Below are 17,449 nucleotides of genomic sequence, written 5' to 3' on the forward strand. Positions count from 1 at the left end.
TGATTCAAACTAGTTTCCAATAAATGCTAAGCGACTGCACGAGATGAGATTTCTTCTGGAACAAGAAGTTTCAGGTTTAAAAAGGTGCCCTGTGGCGCTTTCCTTTAAACAAACACAAGTTCATTTTAAATGCAGTGTTACTCAGCAAAACAGATTGAAATGTAACAAATGTGTTGTTGAATGCATTTCCTTCCTCATAAAACATTTTCAAAGGGCATTTGAGTATTTTAAATCCTGCATTGTTTACATCCATGTTTGCTATAGCAGTCCTTTTCTTCGCTGCGTTTGTTGGCACACTGCAACGCTTCTTTGAGCGTTACCACCGCCAGCCGTCCATCAGCAGACAGACAGTTGGCGTGTACAGCCTCGCCCAGGTACTCATGGATCACACAAGCAAAATGGTGGCCCACACATATAAACGTTGCTTCATAGCGCTACTAGTGGTCAAAAACTCCAAAGGGTACCTTTAAGTTGCCTTCAGGGTTTCTTAAAGGGGCATTCCACCCATTTTACACTAAACGTCTGTTTAAAAGGTGTCGGTGAAAATAAAAGTTCTATGAAGGCTTTTTTGTGGCTCGAGCCGGAGCTGTGCGAAGTCTGATAAATTGCCTCAAGTGATGTCGCTCGAGCTCAGCATCAGTTGTGACTTAAGACTACAAGTTTGAGAATGAAAAAACCTCTGGAGGTGTGCAGTTAGAAAAAAGTGAGCTAAGAGACCTCTAGCCCGCATTTTATCGCTGCTCAAAGGCCAGCAGCTAGAGGCTACATTAGCCGCTACTAGCATAACACACCCAAATCTCCGACAAAACATTTGATACTTGAATTGTAGTGTGGGTGATGTTCCTTTGGCAGGGAAGAAGAAATGCATGAAATAAAAAAAAAAAGATATATCTGCTGCATTGTGAGTGTGACAGGGTTATAGGAGTGCAATGCTAAATCGGTAGTACAGCTTTCTGTGAATGATCCTGTGTATACCTGCTGTGCATTACCACGCATACAATATGGATATTTATGCAGAGAAGTTAAGAGCCACCAGTGGTCCCAGAGACTAAAAGCGATGTCTATGAAAAGGCTACTTGTTATAATAAAGAGACTATTCTGTACCGCTGAAAAACAACATTGTCACATACAGCATGATGCTGTGGGCCGAGTTTTCAAATGCATATAAGGCAGCGCGCTACATTTAAAATATCCCCAATTCACAGCAGAGAATAGTCTTTAATAAAAAAGAATTTCAGTAATCCATGTTTAAGTTACATTGCATGTTCTTGAAGGGATGCAACAGCAGCAGTGCCTTTTGTCGGATTGAGGGGAAAAAAAGAATGTCAGCGTGTGAAATAATTTCTTTAAAAGGTTTTTACATTATGTCTTATTTTTCTTTTCTTCTTTTTTATTGGCCAGCTCACAATATTGTTGACAACAGAATCTCTCTGTAAAAGGTCTCAGGGAAGTCTGATATAAATAAATAAAAATAAACCTTCATTTGACGGCATGCCTGTGAGAGTTTCCTAACAACATTGCGCAGTGTTTACCAGTAGATGAATACTTGTGAGGGTCACTTTTGTATGAGAATAACAACTTAATTAAAACCCACAAGCCTTGTTTGTTCACCTCCCCTCATAGACGATGAACAGTGTTTACCATTCTGCGAGCCGACCCTTTGATTCAAGTTTTCCGACACCCTTCTAACACAATCACTCGTTTGAACATAGTCTCGGACTACTCTTGGGTAACCCATACATATGCATGAGCTTCAGTTGTACACACACACACTTGATGCTCAGCCTTTCCTTGCGCTCTAACAAGCAGCTTTTCTTCAAGTGTTTAGTCCTCGTTAAAACATTTATTTGCAACATAACGCTGCATTAAATCCTGCTAAGACACATTAGTTAAACAATCTTTAGACATTGGATTTTTCAGTATGGCCAGCCCAACCTTTGATGAAGACCCTAATTAAGTATGTTATATAGTGGAGTTGTATAGTATAACTGTAGGTACAGTGGGGTTGAGGGTAAACCTACAGAAACACAGCTTACCCTTCTGTTGTAATGGTAAAATAGTGTTTCCCTTCCTATCTGCTCAAAAATATTTGACAAAAATGTATCGCACACATCACAGCAGGTGTTTGAAACTGATCTTAGACGCGTGGATACGAGGAAAGATACTTGTGAGATGAAACCGCAAGAATTTATGCTTATTTATGGACTTTCTCAATAAGGGACTGTCCAAAAATTATTAGAGGGCGAGGGGTGGGGGAAAAAAAAAGTGATGGTGTACAAAGTGGTTCTTAAAGGTGCGCTTCCCCGTATGCAGGGACAACATGCCTTCTGTTACTGTTTTAGGGCTTCATTTTTTCCCATCCCAGTCAGCTAGCTAAGAGGACCAATATGTCAAACACAGAACCATGTGGATCTTTATTGATACTGGCGATTTAATGTTTCCTCTACCAACTTTCATTTTCCGCTGTCACTTTAGTAGGGCTGCACGATATGAGGAAAATATCTAATTGCGATTATTTTTTGACAGATATTGCGATTGCGATATGATTCACGATATTGGAGGGAACGATTGTTTTTGTATCATTATTCTCGTTTTCAATAGAAAATGATTAACAGTGAAATAAATTAAAATTATTATACTGTGATTTTTGCGAGGATCTGTACCAAACAAAGATTTTTTTCTTTAGTCTGTAGGATAGGATTTGTAGGCCGGGACGTCTCGGCAGCACCACAATACTTCATTCAGAATGGTTTGACACATATTTTGACATTAACAAATATTGCGCCCCCCCCCCCTGCGATTTGGATATTGCACTAGTCCATGTTGCAATTTCGATACAGTTGCGATTAATTGTGCAGCCCCACACTTTAGTCTGCAGTTTCATATCATTTTGGCCTATATTATAATTCCAGTTTAACATTTTATTTAGTATCTCTTGGTCTGGAATTTTTGTTGTGTTGTTAATTTAAACCTTATATATAAGGTTTTAATTCTTTCTACTTTGCTTCTTTTAGTAATAGGGGAAGGAGTGTTGGTTGCAGTTGCAGTTTTTTCCCCCCAAGTCAATAAGAGGAGTCCAGAGAAAATATGAATAACGCGGTGGGTTTCAAAAAGTCAAATACAAGATTCAACTCCCCACCAATATCATTTTCATAGTCCCAAAGAGAGTTTGGTTTTATCAGCAGTGCTTAACCCTAATCCATTAATATGATTATTATTTGGAATTTAAAAGATGTTTTTGATAATTATTGCATCCCTGGCAGCCTTTAGATATGTTACACTTTTTGCAGGTTGTCAGTTATAGCCATAATAATAAGACGAAGAAGAAGAAGATAACAAAAGTAGGAAAAAGGAATGCCCATTGCCTAATGGTCCACTCCAGAGAGAGTGAATCATCGACTAAAATGTAATGGCACTATAATGCTGACACATTAGCTGAAAAACATTTCCCAAAGGTATACTTTCATTACCTTTCTGCACACCCTTCCCTACCTACCCAGAGCAGGAAAGCAGGTACAAAACACTGTAGGCACTGTGACCATTATACACCTTCACTACAAAACTGAGCAGACTAAGAGAAGAAAAAATGTCTCCATCATCTCATTGTGTTTGAGATTAGAGAGAGGAGTCCAGGCTAGTTCATGTGCAGTTTACAGAGAGTCTTTGTGTCTCTCAGTGAGGTAAAAGGTACTGTATGATTGGATCCATCGATAGGCAGCCTCTGGGGAGTCATTTATCCTCGACTCAGCCAGGCGATCCACAGAAACATTTACATATCTCCTCGAGAGTCCTGCGATGTGAACGCGTCCATCTCCCCTCCTCGACGAAGGCCTTTTATCTGTAAGGCTTTGAAGGTCTGTTAAACGCCATCGATGTCCTCACACTGTGAGCCTGTATGTCACAAGTCCAGGCTGGACACAGAAAACATCGTCGTCCTCAGCCTATACAGGGAGAGATTATTAGTTCAAAGGCTCCGGGGGGGAGGGGGTGGTTAAAGGTCACCACTCTGGGGTTCAGGTCTGGCTTCCTGGTTGCGGCTGCGGCCCAGTCTGGGGAAGCGGGATGAAGTTTTGGACCGGGGCGTCTTGGCTCCGCCGTCGTTGGCCTGGGGAGTGTCTCTGGATGAGAGAAAACAGCAGGAAGGAGAAGAAAAAAAGCCATGGACTTTAAATGAACATCTGGCGGAAGTTTGTTACCAAGTTTATTATTCAAACAAACCACTGATGCTGCATCTGGAGACTGAAATGGATAATTTCCCTTCTGCCGGAGGACTTTTTCTTGGAAAACCCGAAATTAGTCAAAACAGCAAATGGAGAAGCTTTCGTGAACCAAATAAGTTGAATCTCAATTATTCTACAATAAGTGTGAATAGAGAGTAGCTAAATGGAAATATATCTAATTGGCTGTTCGTCTCCCTTTAAGTACTGTTACTATGCCTGCCAAGCTTTTTTTATTCTCGCACAGCATTCAATGATAATGGAGGCAGATTTACCACTCAAAATTCTTAGTAATTTCTCAGGGAAAAGGAGGCTTCTCATTTCTAGCTAATGTTAGCTTGATTAGCCACTTAACTGGGTTGGTTGAAAATGCTGTCTTCTGTGAACTTTTTACTTTTGACATAAATTATATTGTTCTCTTGTATTGCAGTACAAGTCAGTCCTAGTATTATGACAACTGGAAGGATCAAATTAAGATTTCATTCTAACATAACCATGTTTGGCTGCTTAGCTTCCTTATTAGATACAATTTGAAACAGTATATTTTCACTTATAACATCACAAGAGAATCAGCATCATAGACTGTATATAAAGATGGACAACGTTTCTCCACTTCCTCCCACTGTACAATAGTAATGCCAAAATTTCCCGGATACGTTATTATGGATCCCAACTGCAGTTCTAAGCAATACCCGCCCTACGGAGCAACCCGATTGTTAAAGGTTAGGCATCGACCTCGAGTAGATAAGGTTAGGATAGCCGATTGGTCAGGGACTGGGACCTGAACAAATCAGGTTCCGTTCCCTCGCGCAAGCATGGACACCTGGCCAATCGTAGCGTGCATATGCTATTTAAGGGCGGGTCTTGCCTAGAACTGCTGTGAGTTCCATAATATCGCTTACCGGATACGTACGCTGCCATCTTGTAATTTTGGAGCCAGAGTCTGTGCAGTAGTGATCAGGCGGTGGAGCCGCAGTATCAAAGTCCCGCCCGTACACCCGCTCGACCAATCACGAGTCAATCACAGCTGTCAATCATGATGTTTCACCCCGTTCTTATAGCATTAAAGACCTTATCAGAAGAATAAACATTTGAACAAACCTCAGCATGATCAGAACTACCTGAAATGACTGAACCAATCTTTGGGAAAAATGTATTCAACGTGTACTTTGATTTTTGTTATGTATTGAGGGGGCGCAATGTACCTGTAGTGTAGCCAGCCACCAGGAGCGATCAAGATGTTTTGGCTTCACTTTTGGAGAGCTATCAAGCTGTTTTGTTCAGCATGTGGAGAAATCCAAAGCAAAGATAAAAAGCCCATTCGATTCCATCACGGTTACATTTTAAATAAACATAAAATCTTAAACTTTGTTAATTTTGTTAATCTTAGATACATAAAGTTGTTTTTTAAATGTTTGACTGGACTTGCACCTGAGCCACTTTGTAAATTTGTGAACAGGCTGGAATCCTCCAGATCCACAAGAGCTGCTGCATGTGGAGACTGTAAAGTTCCATTTTGTAAAACCTCCTTTGCCCAAAATGTTTTTTCTGTGAAAGGAGCCAATCTGTGAAACTGGCTTCCTACAAATATAAAGACTCTAACTAAATTGTCCACCTTTAAAAAAAACTATCAAAAGCATGGTTCATACAGCAGCAGCAGTGTGATCATGCCATATGAAATGTATAGCTGTGTGTATGTGAGGTGTGCATCTGTGTGAGTTTGAGTGAATGTGTTTATTTACTACACTTATTTGTATTGCTGTTAACTGGTTTCTGGACCTTTTATTATATTCACTGTAAAAATGTCACTCTATTATTTTAACTGTTAAAAGCCCTTCTAGGGACAGGTGTTGCCAATTAGCCATGGCTATAAACACTGTGATAAAGGCATCGGATTGTTCTTTATGTAATAATCTATGTTTTTTTTATCTGTCCCTATTCAGATAAACAACAAATAAAAAATAAAAGGGACTATTGACTGTTTGCTAAGTCGACGTAGCAATCAGTCAACATCACACACAAAATGACACATGTTTTGCATGTATAGTCATAGGAAATACATTGTATGTATTGTATGACACAGAATCAAATTACGGTCACTGCTGATCTTATGATGATGTTAAGGCTGCCCATTACTCAGGAGGAAATAACCTTGGCCACTTAATGACGTCATCGCACTAGTTACCCTGACGACCGTCTTCACAACATGACGTGAACTCCTGATCCCTGAGTCTTATCTAATAACGATGAGGATGAATGAGAGGCACTTGTCGAAGGAAGGAAATGAAAAGCAGGGAGATTGAATGCCTGGAGTTAAATGCTTTCTTGTTGCATTCTTCTAAAGCATTGCATTGGCAAGACACTGACCTCTCACCTGTTGCTTGTGATGAAGCAGAAATTCGGTAACATGAGAGGTGAGTTCAAGTGCTTCTTTTAAAAATAAAAAATAAAAAGGGATTTTCGATAAACATTGAAATCATCGAAGAGGCACAGGGCATTTAACTGTTGATGTCCAACTGGCCTCTTTTAATGAAGCAGCCCAGCAGCTAGAGCTGTTTAAGGTTATCTGGGACATCAGGGTGGTCCTGAAGTTTGATTCCCACTCGGACAACACACGCTAAAAATAAATGCACTCATGGTGAGGTGCATTGGCTAAAAATGTCACTGCGGACCATATGCTTGTTTGTGAGGCAGCAGGGGCTAGACAAGCAGCACAGTAAGAGGGAAGAGAGGCCCTTATCATGTTAAAATTGGCTGAGACATGGAAGAGACAGTTACAGCACTGCTGCAATGAGGCAAATGGATTCCCATTATTTAATTAGGGGGAGCAAAGTTATCGTTTTGCTACCCAACTTTTTGTCTTTTTAAAAATAAATGTAACATACAGTCCCCGCATCAGGTGATTATATTTAAGCAGCCTATATCAATGATTTTTGGACCACCCTTTATGTTGGTTCAGTCCAACTCGTCATTGATAATTTGCCACACATCACAATCTCGAAACCCATCGGCTATTAGTCTGACGATGATTTAGCCTCTGGGGCCAATATTTCGGGGGGGTTCCAGTGTAGCCAGCGATTGTTGAAGGGTTTCGAGATCACATTTCGGCCAATGCATTCTTCCTCTTTTGCTCTCCACACGGACTGTTTCCCTGCGTACAACCAAAGCCCGCTCAGACGTGATTGGTCAATACTACTTGGACTACAAACAGAAACCAGAATGCTTCCAATACTCAAATCTTGTCCTGTTGCCTACAGATATCTGTTTATTGTAGCCACAGCATGCTTTGGCTGTCAATCCACACAGGAGTCTGACTGTTTACAAAGGTAAGAAACATGACATTTAGCTTAACAACTACGATCATGGAGAGAAAATAGAACACAGGAAAAGATTGGCTAGCGTATGTTCAATGAATCTGCTTGGCCCATTGGCTCCAGCCAAACTTGAAATTAGGTAAAAGTAGGATTGTACTGGTGTCGAAATGCCGAACCGATTTGCGAGTCAATGTTAGCTTATTTTGCCAGCCAGCCCACCTAACATTTACTAGCTGATCGGACAGGATTCAGCTGTGGTGATGGGACATTTGCGAAGGAGCCCGATCAAAGAGTCTTTGAACTGTAACATGGTAATTTTGCATTAGCCCTGTTGATTTTATTATTTGGTATCTAATCTGCGATTATAATTTTCTCATTGTTGTAGTTGTATGTAGTTTATTTTACTGCATTTACGGTTACGGTTAGTGCCTTTGAGTACCTTTTAAAGCGGCTATATAAAATAATTGTATTATTATTAATCTAGACTAGTGCAGGTTTTTTTTAACGTAATGACCTTCCAAGAGGTTAGGTGGTGTAGAAATGCAAGATTATGTAGGAGGTCCCCCAGATAATTATATATCTTTCCAAGTTTGCTTCCCCATTTTAAAAAAACAGGGTGCCCTGTCTATAAACACAAATTCAAACTTAAGTATGAAAACTGCATGGCTGCAAAATGTCATAACCATTAAGATTATACAACTGCAGGTAGAGCTGGGCGAGATGGAGAAAATCAAATATCACGATATTATACACCAAATACATCGATGTCGATATTGCGCCGATATTGTAGGGTTGGCTATTGGTGCTTTCACAAAATATTTACACAATGAGAGTTTAGATAAATAATCATCAATAATGTGGATAAAATGACAAAGTGGGTAAAGGTAAATAATAGAACAGCTAAAACAGTCTGGTAAGTTCAGAAAATGACATCACTTTACTGTCATGTAGCCTTTAAAACCAGGAAAAGACAATACTTATGTCATATTACGATATTAAAAATTTAAGACGATATCTAGCTTCATATATCGATGTCGATATAATATTGATATAATGCCCAGCCCTAGATGCAGGGGATGGTGTGACCAGATAATATGGGAGCAGCCTAAGCTTTGTTAATATGGTGAACATCATTCAGTTTTCTCTGGCACTAAATGTACATTCATCAGTGGCTCCTCATTCCCATGCCTCCACCTCACCAATCAAGTGCAGTCACACAATTTGAACTTGACCAAGGTTGGTCAAACAGTGATGCGGTGGGGAGTTGTATCAGCAAAAATCGTACTAAATTGGGGGCAGCGTGCAGAGTCAAAACCACAGCAATCTCATTTATTCATATCAAACTGGGTAAAGTAGCTAAATGTGCTAAATTAATTAGGCGTATAGGTTTTTTCTCGGGCTCTCAGACATGACTGATATTGACTTGTGCAGGATAATAACTTTTCCAGGCACTGTTGGAATATTAATAATTTAACTGCAGAGGTGCATAATTAGAGTAAGTGGGTACACACGCATAAACATGCATGAAATTCATTGTCTAACAGCAAAGAAAGATAGATAGATAGATAGATAGATAGATAGATAGATAGATAGTTAGTTAGTTAGTTAGTTAGTTAGTTAGTTAGTTAGTTAGTTAGTTAGTTAGTTAGTTAGTTAGTTAGTTAGTTAGTTAGTTAGTTAGTTAGATAGATAGTTAGTTAGATAGATAGATAGATAGATAGATAGATAGATAGATAGATAGATAGATAGATAGATAGATAGATGTACAGCAGGTAATCCAGGCATTGCATGTGAAAATATATATCAATAGAAAATAAACACAACAAATTAAATAAATTAAAATAGCTCAATAAAGAATACAAGAAACACCTTAGCATACTCTATAAATATAAGATATACATCTATAGAATACACAATAGTAGAATACAGTATTAATATACAACCCCCAAAATATAAAATATAAACAGAGGATAACATAGTATATACATTAGACAAGTAATGAGGTAGAGTAGGAGAATATGTGTTATATACACACACACACACACACACACACACACACACACACACACACACACACACACACACACACACACACACACACATATATATATATATATATATATATATATATATATATATATATTTTATTAAACAAAGTGGAGTGGTTGAGACAGAAACAATAGAGATGATAGTTTTGATGTTCATCTGTTGGAAAGAGGCGTTGCTTTGGGCAGAAATGATTTCCTGCATCGGTCCTCGTGACAGGGAAGCTGACCCAGTCGGTTAGAGAAAGAGCTCTGTTGTCTGTCCAGTAGGTGGTGGAGAAGGTGGTCAGGATCAGCCATAATGGATAAAAGTTTGTCCAGTGTCCTGCTCTCCACCACAACTTCAAAGGGGTCTGGTTTGCGATTACGGAGCGAGCCTTCTTAATATAAATAAAATGATTGAGTCTGTCTGTGTCGCGGCTCCAATGCTGCTCCCCAGCAGACTAAAGCAAAGTACAGTGGACTGTGGCACTGGTCACAATAGACTGATGGAAGATTTCCAACAATTTGCTGCACACGTTGAAGGATCTTAGCTTCCTCAAGAAATAAGAGTCAGCTCATCCCCTTCTTATCTGTCTTATTGTCTTGGTATTGCTCTTCCAGTTTAGGCTGTTGTCAACACCCAGGTGCTACAGGTACAATATCGTCTCCCAGGAAACACAGAGGTTGTTAAGACGTCCTCTTACTTCTGAAGTCGACCACCATCTCTTTGGTCTTGGCCACGTTCAGAAGATGATTTCTTCTAGCCCACTTCATCAGTGCTCTATACTCTTCCGCCCATCCATCACTTATACACCCAACAACTGCAGAGCCATCAGAAGACTTCTGCACGTGGCATGGCCCAGAGTTGTACTGAAAATCTGCAGTGTATAAGGTGAAAAGGAATGGAGACAGCACAGTTCCCTTTCAGAGCTCCTGTACTACTGACCACCATTTGAGACAGACAGACAGACAGACAGACAGACAATCTGTGGTCTGCCTGTCAGGTAGTCTGTAATCTAGGAGATGGTGGATGTGTCTACCGTGCCTCATTGCTTGCAGCTTCTCCCTCAGTAGCAGTGGCTGGATGCTGTTGAATGCACTGGAGAAATCAATGAATGTGATTCTCACCGTGCAAACGGTTCCGTCCAGATGCGGGTGAGCCCGCAGGAAGATGATAGCATCTTCCACTCCCAGATGATGCTTCTACATGTAGGCGGAATTTAGAGGGTCCAGTGATGATTTTACCCGTGGCCCTAGGTGGGCCAAGACCAGCCTCTCCAGCACCTTCATCAGATGAGATGTGAGGGCACCTGATCGAAAGTCGTAGAGGTCAGACAGTCGTCTTCTTGGGAACTGGAACCATGCAGGTCACCTTCCACAGCACTGTTATTTTCTCCTGGTACAGGCTCAGGTTGAAGAGGTGTCGCACAATGGCAGACAGCTGGCTGGCACAGGTCCTCAGAACCCTGGGACTGAAACCATCAGGGGCTGCAGCCTTGCTTTGGTGCAGAGTCACTCCAGCTGTCTCCTAACCAGGCCGATAGTCACAGTCTGGCAGGGGATAGTCTTGCATTGCCAGACCTATCTCCACAGCGCTGCGGAGGAAGGTCTTGTTTTGGTGGAACATGTGCACTAGAGGATGGATACTCGACCCGAGCCCGACGGCACCCGAGGGGTATATAAGGCATTGAACATTTTAAAATTAAAACAACTTATTATGTAACTTAGCTTGGGCCATTTTTGGTGGGGGACTTTCGTCAATGGTAAGAGTGATTTTCATTTCAATAAGCTGCTTTTATGTTAACGTTAATTTTACTTCGCTGGGGACACTCGTGTTGATTTGAATTTCATTAAGAGACCTAGGTCTACAGAACCTCTTATGTGAATTTTTGGGATTTTGTTCTGTTAGCTTTTTAACAGCATTTTTGGTAGGCCTATGTTAATTTAATTTCAATCGGCTATATGATTGGGCCTCTTGTGTTAACGTGCGCTCTGTGCTGATGCGCTCATCTGCCTTCCTACAGTTGGTTAATATAAGCGGGCTTTCCACACAAACAAACGTACATGTGTCATTAGTATGAGAAACAAATTTGATTTTAACTGTGTCGGGCTTGGGTCGGGCTCGGACATAAATATCTTAATGCCTGTCAGGCTCGGGTCGGGTTCTTTTTCTGCTCTGTCGGACGCGGGCAATGAATCGTTGTCGATATATAGACTAGGCAGGGGAGGGTGCTCATATTCTCAGTGGAGGAAAGACATTCCAACAAAAGTGGGGGTTTTAGGTCCAAGAGGCTCACCAGGGGGGTGGTTGAGGGGGATGTGATCAATAGTAATCTGAATAATAAACTCTTACCTCTACATTTTCTTTCAAACACACACACACACACACACACACCTCAAGCAAAACCAACATGCATGCGTACAGGCAGGCACAGATAAATTGTCTCAGGTCCCCACAATAAAAGGTTACATCCTCTTTCGAAAAACTGCTCTTGACAGTGAGACAAAGGTCTACAACACTTTTCTCTGATGCAGCAGGTCAATAAGGCAGACAGTGTGTGTACTGTGTTCTGAGTAAACCATCAAAGTGTTGTGAGGAAAATTGCAGCATGCAAGTCTAAAGAAGTGAGTGTGGAGAGAGGCACAAAGACATCCGTACACATCAGTGGGTGCAAACATGAACACTGCTGTCAAGGCCTGTAACTTTTATGAATTACATTCGGAAACAAAACAAACTTCTTGGGGTCTTGCTCAGGGACACTTTGCCATGTGGCCGGAGGAGGCTGAGGCACATGCCACCACTATGTTAAATAAAAAGGTGGGTCAGTGAAGACCTACAGTTACATCATTAAAACAAGACTAAAGGCCTTTGCGCACCGAGTCCGTATTTTTCATACGTGGTTTTTTTAGGCGGTCATCCGGGGAAAAAATCGTTGCACGCAGAAATCTTGAACACTGTGCTATTGTTATATACTATACTATTGTTATAGTTATTACATTATTATTAAATCTTTAATTTTGACCATGTCCTTAGCAATAAACAAGTCACTGACTGTTGTTTACTACCCTTATTTTTTTTCTTATTTTTTTTTTTACTTTATTGAAAAGTACAGATTCAGGCACCGTTTAGGCACCGGAACCGTTTTAAAAGTATCGATTTAGCACCGGAACCGAAAAAAAACCAAACGATACCCAACCCTATTCTCAACCCTGACTGACATCTTTCAGAACTCTGCCGCCAGTTAGTCAAGAAAATACATAATCTGTGTCTGATGTAGCATTAACATTTTTGGAAAGTTAAACAAACAAAATGCTTAGAAATATCTTTCTAATAATTTGCCTTCCTAGTCAGGTAGCTATTGTAACGCTAGCCAGCCAGCCATCTTAGCGTTATCATAAGGTATTTAACCAGTCTCTGTTTGTAACGTCCTTGGGAGGGATGGGGGTAACGCTAGTGCTTCTACTCACTATATATATTTATTATATACTATATGATCTTATTAATTGTTAACAAGCCAACATGTACCACGTATCACTTGTGTGTAATTAGCTGGTTGGTAACATTAGCCTACATGACGGCCAATTATTAAAATATATTTCGAACACCTTTTTGAATTACATAATATTCCATAGTTTGCATGCTAACATTTACAAACAAGCTCTAAACACAAAGTACAACTGAGGCTGATGGGAAAGCGTTTAGTTTTGCAGGTATTTGGTATCGTAAACCAAAGTATTGGACTCATTAAAATTCTGACTTGATGGTGAAGGGTGTAAGTCATTACAATTCATCCTGTGTTAATTGTATTGTGCAAGTAAAAGGGCACTGTACTACACTCTACAGTAGATATCAGTATTCCTCCTGGGCGCAGTTATTTGATCCTCTGAAAACAAGATGTCATCCAATTTTACCTTTATATCTCCTCTGTGAAAGATCAGTGGGATCAAATAGCAACATCTGCTGTTACTGCCTACCTGTCAAACTAATGCTAAGTTCTATCGAAGCAGTGGGAACCCTTCCAAGTACGTTTTCGGACAGCTCACATCAATCTGAATAGCTCATTTTGACAAAATCCAACCAGATGATTGGCATGTAACAACAGTCTTCAAATAACTCAACTTTTAAGCTGATAATTAAAGGAAAGTACTAACTTTTTTTATGGCTTTGTAACAGCAATATTTTCACTGAAAATAGCATAATGCGTTAAGGTCAGTGCAGCGTCATTAAGGAGTTTTAAGATCCATCTATCCTTTGATCGCTAACTGAACCCCCATCTGTCTTCCCGTTTTCTCTCTTTCCTCTGTCTCCTTCTCCAGCTTTCTTTCTCTCCACCCACCCTATCCCCTTCATCTTTCTCACTCCACAACATCTGTTGTCTCACATTTGAGTCTCTCCACCCTAATATAGGCTATGCCATTGTGTTACAAAGCAACACAGTCTGGTGGCATCGTAGAGGTCCAGAGGACAATTACACAGAGGATGTGAAATAAACAACTGTTAAACATATAAAAGATATTGCTTGTTTATGTGCGTGGATTCATTTGGCAATGTTCATATAAAAGTGTAATAATCTGAGGAAGTAGATCTGATTTTTAAAGAAATGAAGGGATGGTTTGGATTTTTTATAGTGGGGTTGTATGAGGTATTTATCCATAGTCAGTGTATTACTTATAGTAGATAGCGGTCGACACGACCCCCAGTTTGGAGAAGCAGGCAGGAGTATCGGCACGGAAGCTAAGCAACGTACTGCTGTGGACGGGGGAAGCAGCTAAATATATTTTAGCCACTTCAAATAATCTATCTCAGTTTAAGTGTACTCTATATTTAAAATATTTACAACGCTTTATTTTGCCGTCAGACAGCCCTTTCTGACGGGAACCTGCAGTCATTATATCCATCTATGCTCTCTTCAGAGCCACCAGACTAAAAAAACAAACGGTAATTTGACCTTGAAGAAAACGCTTGAGTTGCTACCTGGAGCTACGTGCAGAACATTGTAGCCTATGTTGTTTCAGAAGTGAAAGAATGGCTTTTGTTGTTGATCTGCTTTACCCTGAGCTCGAGGAAAGGCTTCACTCGCTCGTTTGCTACAGATCCACTCATAGCCGGCTGATTCGCGCAATTGACTGACTCGCGCGAGCATCGAGGACTCGTGATTTGTCTGCGAAGCGAGCTTGCAATGTTTCGGACTGTCTGCTCGACCTAATTGCATTTTAACATACTACGTTTTACACCAAAACCTACAGTAAGCCTAGCTAGGCTACGTGCAGAACATTGTACTGTATGTTATTTCAGAAGTGAAAGAATGGCTTTTGTTGTTTAATTTGCTTTACCCCCGAGCCCGAGTGAACTTCACTCGCTCGTCTGCCACAGAATGATCCACTCACGACAACGTAGCTGGCTGATTCGCGCGGGAGCTCGTGGGTCGTCGAGGGCTCGTGAGTTCTTGAGTGGTCTGCGAGCTTGCGATGTTTCCGGCTCTGAGTTTGCGGGTCGGGAAGTTGTGTCTCGGACTGTGTCTCTGCTCACTCAGTCGCTTGAGTTGACTTGTGGAGTTGTGGTTGCTTACGAAATTGTAAATTATAAAGCTTTTGGCTGCTAAGATGGTTAGTAGTAGTTAATGTTGCAAGAGGTTTGTGTGTGGCGCTGTTATCATTTTAGATTGAATTGTAGTAGGACTCAACCGATCTGAGCTAATGATACTAGAGACTCGAGACTGGTGAGTTAATTTAAAGAGTTGGGTTATCAGGGTTATCATGACTCAAACAGGTTTAGGGTCAGTACTCCTGCCTGTTTCTCCAAACCGGGGACGTGTCGACCACCATGTGCTGTAGATAATACACTGACTATGGAGAAGTACCTCATACAACCCCACTTCAAAAGATCCAAACCAAACAATTAATGGCCCTTTATACAGAGGAATTAGGGCTGTGGAAGTAAACATTATGCTAAATTTACCATGTTTTTAAGCAGGCTATATTAGCAACAGGCCATTATTTGTTTGTGCTGGCTATTATTTGAGACTTCTTTTAATTAGGAGAGGACACAGTTGTTACATAATGAAGCAACGTGTGGTTTCTACTTAGGGCCGAACAGTATTCTCGCTTACCTCCGCAACTTCTCCACATTCCTTCCCGCCCCCTTCATCAAGTTAATGACCAGACTAATCAGGCTTTCATCTTTCACTAAAGATGTCAGACGAGCGCAGGTTTGATCCTACCAACTGAGCAGGCAGTTATGGAGTCCAGATTAGACAGTAACATCCTGTTAAACTAATAAACATCATGACAACACTGGGCAGAAATTAGAGAGTACTGTATACTGTATGCCTTCACAAATATTACTGTTATTGTAATGCTGATCTGGGTTGATCAATGTCGACCGCAGTTCCATTGCATCATGGTAGTGAGAATTCCAGTGTCAGCACAGATCACAGCAGGCCGAGACAGACCTGCATATGCAAGTAAAAGTCCTCAACCATCAACTGAATGTTACTTGATATGATGCTCAAGATAATATTGTGCAAACATGTCAACATGATGTACTGTTGGTTCTCTGCTGCATCATCTCAACTTTAATGCTAACCTTTTCCAAGGTGACCTTTTGGTCACACAGCCAAAGAGCGTTGGCCCAAAACATCAGCTGTTCACACCACCAAATAGAGCAGAGTTTGGCCAGGGTGTCCCAATAGTTAACCTGCTGTGTTCCTGAGATAAAAATCAGGAGAATTTGTTACTTAAGCAGGCATTCGCAATCACAAACACATAGTTACTGTAAAAGTAGATGTACGTATGAATGAAGGCGTATTAAACCCAGAATAACAATATTTCAATGTAGGAAATAGAACAGAAGAAAGTAATGTGATGTGGCTTGACACTGTAATATTTCATGCCATTCAACTAGAAAGGTTTCTATTTCAGCTCGGAGATATGAGAAGGAGAGATAGGATTATTAAGCCTCTCACGGCAGACTCGACAATGAGCAGTGTGCGCTTTTGGGGGTTTACACAGGCCTATGTTGTACCCTTCATCTCCTGGACTACGGCCTTTAGAGACTTACCTCTCAATTTGAATGTCTCTCTACTGATTTCACTGATGCTACTTGCTACGTGTGATGCCCCTTGAAAAAAAAAAAAAAAAGGTTTTTAAAATTCAATTTGTTATTTAATTTAATTAGGTAATTCCTAGGAAAGCTCCACCCAGCTTTAACCTGAGCAGAGGCCTAATCAGCCCGAGTAATTGAAATCACCTGAGTGGGTGTGCAGGGCCTGCTTCCACTACTGTTGCCCTGGCCACACGTTTAGTTTGTATTCTAGTATATTCCTGTAACCCATCGGTCAAATTCAGCCATTACTAAGGTCCCCTGATACTCCACGACTTTTAGTATTGGTTTCATGTTCACACGGAGTAGTTGACAAAAGAACTACAAGTGTGTAAAAGATAGAATCATATGGACTGAGAGGTAACTCATTCATTGGACAATTTTGGTGATGTCATCCTGTACCATCGGCGTTACATGGAACCGTGGGGGAAACACATTTCAGTGAGTATGTTTACATGCACACCAATATTCCACTATTATGCGAATGTGACAATATTCCAAATTTGATCCAGGTCACATGAACAGAGTTCGGATATTCCGAATAAGGCCTTTATCCGAAATGTAGCATTTTCCGATTAAGACATGTGGGATATGCCGGTATTATTCGGGTTTTAGAGGAATATGCGTCTCAATCAGGGTTTTTACTGCAGTTTACAGCCTCTTGCTTATTTACGGCTACGGTCAGCTGTGTGCGTTGCTACGGTTGCTGTACACAAACCAACCAGCCAACAGTTTGCAAGGCTGCGGTAAAGATGCATGCCGAAATGAAAAGAAGGAGAAACACTCGCA

The 17,449-nt window shown here is 40.8% G+C and overlaps 1 protein-coding gene across 2 annotated transcripts in view; it reads right to left on the minus strand.

Annotated features, from left to right (window-relative positions):
• Positions 1 to 2,783: 2,783 nt before the first annotated feature.
• The window catches only part of snx29 (sorting nexin 29), a 185,047-nt gene continuing 170,381 nt past the window's right edge, over positions 2,784 to 17,449 (minus strand). For both annotated transcript variants that reach the window (XM_039788209.1, XM_039788208.1), the window contains exon 22: positions 2,784 to 4,118. In XM_039788209.1, the coding sequence (XP_039644143.1) occupies positions 3,992 to 4,118 (127 nt within the window). In that variant the 3' untranslated portion in view covers positions 2,784 to 3,991. The remainder of the gene's footprint in view (positions 4,119 to 17,449) is intronic.

The sequence above is a fragment of the Perca fluviatilis genome, chromosome 21 (assembly GCF_010015445.1).
Source record: "Perca fluviatilis chromosome 21, GENO_Pfluv_1.0, whole genome shotgun sequence".
Lineage (NCBI taxonomy): Eukaryota > Metazoa > Chordata > Actinopteri > Perciformes > Percidae > Perca > Perca fluviatilis.